The 6,000-nt window shown below is 32.1% G+C and overlaps 1 protein-coding gene across 1 annotated transcript; it reads left to right on the top strand.

Annotated features, from left to right (window-relative positions):
* On the top strand, positions 382-1,692 carry LOC18599758 (F-box protein At5g07610). The gene has a single exon (XM_018121048.1). It carries the CDS (start codon positions 382-384, stop codon positions 1,690-1,692), a length of 1,311 nt encoding a protein of 436 aa, XP_017976537.1.

Below are 6,000 nucleotides of genomic sequence, written 5' to 3'. Positions count from 1 at the left end.
AGATTTATGAATATCCTAACGTTTCTTCCTCAATTCACATACATACCAAAAAAATCATATCCATTTCCTTAAATGCAAAAAATATATATGGAATGTGTCATATTAAGTAATGACACGTGATATATCCAATTTAGATTAACCACTTACGTGTGTATGAGTGTATATGTCCAAAAAACTAAACTTTACATGGTATCGGTTTTTTCTATTCAAAATTTTTTTAATTTTAATAAATTTCGAGTATGTCTCTTTCTCATTTAAAATTTCAACTTTCCATAAATTGCATAAAATAAGATTAATCGGTTTCTTCAATAGTCAATATAAATAGGATGTCATAAGATTTGAGTTCACTAAGTGTAAACGAAGAGTAAACCATTGTTAGCTATGGTGACTACTAGATCCGCTACCCGACTAAGGGCAAAGATCACATCAGTAGAAAAGGTTGTCAATAGTGAAGACCTTTTACAAGAAATCCTCCTAAGGCTACCCACCAAAACCCTCCTAAGATTCAAACTCGTATCAAAACCATGGCTTTCTCTTATTTCTAGCACCCAGTTTAGCCTCGCCCACACTCGTTTCCTCCAAAACAATCGCTCTCTCAAACCTCATGCTTTCTTCCTTGATGTCCTTTATAAAAAACTACCTTCAAAGTTCAAGTTCCTTCGTCTAAACCCTAACATCAAAAGGCTTCCCCCTTTTGATTTTATTGATGCCCCACGCATAAGAATAATTCAATCTTGCGTTGGCTTGCTTCTTTGCGTTTCTGAAAGTGATTATGGCTTGAGGTATTTCATATGTAACCCCGCCACCAAAAAGTTCAAGGTGATCTCTGTTTATGAACATGAAGTTATTTATAATAGTTACAAGTATGTTGCCAACAATCTAGGTCTTGATCCTTCCAAATCAGCTAAATTATTTATGGATTATGATCAACGTGCTAGTGTTAGTTTGGCTTTTGATCCTACAATTGAGGTTCGTCGGCATGCTGGTGTCAATTTGGCCTTTGATCCACTCATATCACCTCATTATAAGATTTTTTCTATATGGCAGCAACTATTTTTTGGTAAAGATCCTGAAAGTACTACATGTTACATATTTCCTACATACTTCATCGACATATATTCTTCAGAGACCAAATCTTGGAGTGCTTCGAAAATCAATTTCAATTCAAAGCACAATATAAATATTGATCGTGCTGTTTTTTTTAATGGCGCGATTCATTGGGATTGTGCTGATACTCAATCATGGTACATTGATGTAAATAATGAATGCTTGAAGACAATGCCAATGCCTGGAGTACATAGTGGGTTTCGCTATTTCGGAGAATCTGGAGGACATTTACACCTTGTTGTTGCAACAGGGTTTTCTCAATTAAAATTTAAAATTTTCGAGATGGAGGCAGATTATTCAAATTGGTACTTGAAGTATAATGTACATCTTGAAGCTGAAACGTTTACTGTAGTCCCAAGGCGCCAACAAAATCGAATGCGTAGTTATCTTCTATCATGTGTTGTTCAATCTGATGAGGATGAAGGGGATTCACTTCTAGTAGTACTTCCAAATGGTTTTGCAATTTCCTATAATTTGGAAGATGGGATAGTGAAGAGGCTACGTTGTTCCAACATAGACAAAGATGGACATGATGGTGGCAGATTTCATGCCTTCCCATACTTTGAGACCCTCTCTTGCCTTTGAGACTTGAGAGTGTTGCTTCTCCTCAAGTCTTATCTTGGTAATTAAGTTATCCATACTCTTTAACTTTAGTTAATGGAAATCCCTATAAATTAGAGCTATAATTTGTTCTGTTAATGATTCCCAATGCAAACTACTTGCAGTAAAAAGAACGGATTGCTTTATCATAGGAATTTATAACTAAAGGGTTAGATTAACTATTATATTTTAATTTCAAACAAATAAAGTATTTGTTATTAGGTTTAGGATTTAGGCCAAAATATAGTCTTAGCTACTCATTTACTAAATGGATTCTGTTTAAACCATTGTGTGTGTGAATATGTGAGATTATACTATTTAAAATTAAAAAAATCTCAATATCTTTAATTGTTGAAATTATATTTTATAGTTGTTAGATTTATAATACCTTTTTTTTAATTTTAACAGAGTATAGCCTGGTTTTGATTTAACAGGTATTTATTGAAGACATTCATGCATGTTGCTGGGTATGGATTTCTTTGGTGTTTGAGGAAGCATTGGAATGAGTCAGATTTAGTTTGTGTCCAAATAAACAATTATTATTCAAATGTTACATCACCTTGTTGCTTTAGATTTCTTAATTCCTATTTTCTTTTTACTTTTCTAAAACTATGCTTTTGTAGCTTTCTTCACCCATCAAATTTATGAATTTTCTAGACATTCAAATCTCGTGTGTGTGTGTGTCTGTCCCCTCTTTCCCTTTGGATATATACATATGCAGATCTTTATGAGCTATTACAGTTTTTTTATTATATGTAGTTTCTGAAGTTAGTTTTTTCTACATAGCTTTTTAGAACTATGTTTTGATCTAGTTATTGTTTGACAAGATGATCTTCCCAACGTGCTCGTCTTAATTTTTTTCTTTCATTGATGGATTCAGGATCAATGTTTCTTATTTTTCTTTTAGGTTCTCATCAGCATCAGGAAATTCTGATCATTGATGTTTGAAAACAAATGTTTCTTAGTTTGAGTTGTTGCAGTTAATTTCTTCTGATGTCACACTCATTTTGAATGTAGTTTCTGTATTGCAAATATTTGTTAAACAAAAAAAATTATAATGTGTGGTGAAGTTTTATGTACCCTGAGTCAAACGTTGTTAGAGGTTTATAGCATTTCTCTTTAAATGCGGTCTTATCTTGGATTTAAAGCTTTGAACCATTCCCCTTTTAACCTTGTTGGAAAGACATTAATGGCTAACACTCTAGAAAAAAGAGCTAGCTAGCAAGGCAAACCTTGCTCAAATAACTGAAATTTAGTCATTATTTTCCCATTAATGTAGATTATTTGTTCTATTCCATTCGTAGCACTTTAGAGGGTCCCTTGGTTGCATTTGGATGTTCTTGAGGATCTGGACCGTGTGCTTTTATTCATTTTCCATCAAGTCAAGTTAGTAATAATATATGCTTATGAAAGTTTAAGTTTTTTTCTTTCTTTACTTTTCTAACCTATCCTAGACAATGTTGCTTGTTGCATCTCATAGCATTACCGTTAATGTCTAGGTGTGCAACCCACTTTTATAAATGTGAAAATACTCTAGTTTTCCAAAAGTTAAGCTCCTCCTCTACATTCCCTTGCTACTTATCTGTCACACTTCAAAAAGTAATTACTATGTAACCCAAGTATGTGCACCCCAATCCAAGAAAGCATGCAGACTGCAAAGAGGAAATTGAGACGTGAGAAGTTTTATATGGGAGGGATCCACCCATCATTTTGACATACATATGCTGTTTGTCAAAATTCACGCATATCTGCCATTAGCTTATGAGATACGACCTTGCAAATAGAATAAGGATTAGAGACACAGATATGTTTTGTCATACTTAAAGTTCTTTCAAATCTAAAACTCTATATTAAAACTCTCTCTTAAGGTCTCAATTGGGCGCCATCTAAGTTTGCCAATTGCATGACACATGACAAGCAACCGGGGTGGTTGTATTATTTTCATTTCACGCGGGTCTTCATCAGGTCAGTCTTGGCCCGCCCGAGTAGTTGGCCCACGTTAGTGGCTGCTTTCAAGTAGTATTTGTTGTAAATGTGATTAGTTCTATTTGTTGGCCCATGTTAGTATTTTTTTCATTTCCAGAGCCTACATTGTCTTTTGATTGTAAATGTGATTAGTTTCATAGTCTTTTCAACTCAACTTATATTCTAGAGAGTTCTATGTCATTTTTATGTTTTTTTTTTTTTGCTTATGTTTTCCATTTGGATTTTTCCTCTCTTTACCTATGCTTTCTTTCAACTCTGCTTTGCTTGTTTTAGTTGGTTGCTGCTTTTTTCTAAGTTCTTTTTCTTTTTCTCTTTCCCTTTTTCCATTTTTTCCCTCATCTTTTTATGCTAAGTTTGTATCATTTGTTTGTATTTTTCTCATTTGTTTTTGGCTAATTTTCTATTATAAATTCGTATATAATTTTTACAATTAATGCTTCTCCATTTTTTACTTCTTTTTTCTTCTTTATTTGTCATTTTATTTTTGCCATTTTGGACCTCTACTATTTGCTCATCTATTGTTCTCCATTTTCAATTTTTTTGTTTTGTTCTATAATTTTCAACTTAGCTTTCATTTTGAAATGGGTCTTTCTCTTTTTTAAAAAAGAAAAAACGTTTTCATATCATTTAGTGAATGGTGTTGTTTGTTGGTATTTAATATTTGGGATGGTTATGTTTAATTAAGAATTATGGATTCTAAGTTTATGCAACTTACCTTTAAGTGTGGAAATGATATTATTTTCTCTTAAAATTTGACATAGTTGCCGAGGTCTTATCTTAATTCTGATATTGGAATTACATAGTATGTGGATTTATGAGTTATGGCTAATGGATGATAAAATCTTTTCTAATTATGTGTGTTTATATTATCCTCTTTGTTTTGGAATTAGTTGATAATTATGATGCTTGTGGCTCTATGGGCTTAAGCTTTTTATGTTTTATTATGATTCTTGATTCTTCATCATAGTATTAAGCATGTTTTGAAGGAAGAGCTTCCATGAATTCCAGGTTTAGGTGTTCCACTTGATCCTCCAAGCTTTCACCAAAGTTTGCTTTCTTTTTGAACATACATTTTGTGAGGTATTGGAAGGTCTAAACACCATACTTAGTTTTAACGACCCAGCCATTCTCATGTTTTACTGACACAATCTTATCCCATTGCCTTTTCCAAGTAAAAAAAGGCTATCTTCGACCTTTTCAGTGTGCAAAATTTTTAGAATTGTTACAATGCTATCTAGGTTCACCATAACCAAATTGACGGCTCATTTTCATGTGTTGCAGTATCTAGTATGAATTTACATCTTGAATCTAGTGGCAATTGGTTAGCTTTAATTAACTATGAATGTTATTATTCAGAAAGTAAAAGAATGAACTTCTCCAACTGACTATTTAATGAATGAATTAGCTTATCCCTTTCTTAAAAATTCAAGAAAAATATTTATTTATTTATTACTGATATCTTTGTCTTAGTTTAATTTATACCAAAAAGAAAAATCAACTTCGTTTCATGAATGATTACGGATTAATGTAGCATTTTTTCAAAAATATTAGTCATGGATGATTTTTTTCAAAATGTATCATAATAGACTAAATGTTCAATTGGGGACCAAAATCTTTAGGTTTTTGTCAATTTAGACCAAACATTTCAGTTGTAATAATTAAAGGTCAAACGTTTTTGGTTCTTTACAATTAAGAGCTAAGGTGAGAGGTGTCTGACGTATGTAGGACACATGCATGATATGGATGTTGACTTGAAAGGGTAATATACGAAAGGGTAGTTTTGTCATAAAGTCTTTTTTGTCAAATTAAAGCAGTTCAAATTAAAACATGGCATGTAACAACTTAATAACTAAATTTTTCAACAAAACGTGTAACAACAAAATCTTCAACATGACGAACAACAATTACATTTTTCAACATTTAACAATTAAATTTTCAACATGGCATATAACAACTAAATCCACAACATGGGGTGTAACAACTATATTTGTCAGCATGACATGTAATAACTAAATTTTCAACATGACGTGTAACAATTACATTTTCAACATGGCATGTAACAACTAAATTTTTAACATACTATGCAACAACTGCATTTTCAACACAATTTTTTATCTCATGTGATGTATGCTCCATCTACCTGTCAACTTAGCCTTTAATTGTAAGGAATCAAAAACGTTTGACCCTTAATTATTACAATTGAAACGTTTGACCCTTAATTAAAAAAGTGCCCAAACATTTAGCATTTAGCCATATAATATCTATAACTATATATTAAAACTCTCCTGTAATGGCCTTAATTGGGTG

The sequence above is a fragment of the Theobroma cacao genome, chromosome 5, assembly GCF_000208745.1.
Source record: "Theobroma cacao cultivar B97-61/B2 chromosome 5, Criollo_cocoa_genome_V2, whole genome shotgun sequence".
Taxonomy (NCBI): Eukaryota; Viridiplantae; Streptophyta; class Magnoliopsida; order Malvales; family Malvaceae; genus Theobroma; species Theobroma cacao.
This window is presented reverse-complemented; position numbering and strand designations above follow the sequence as displayed.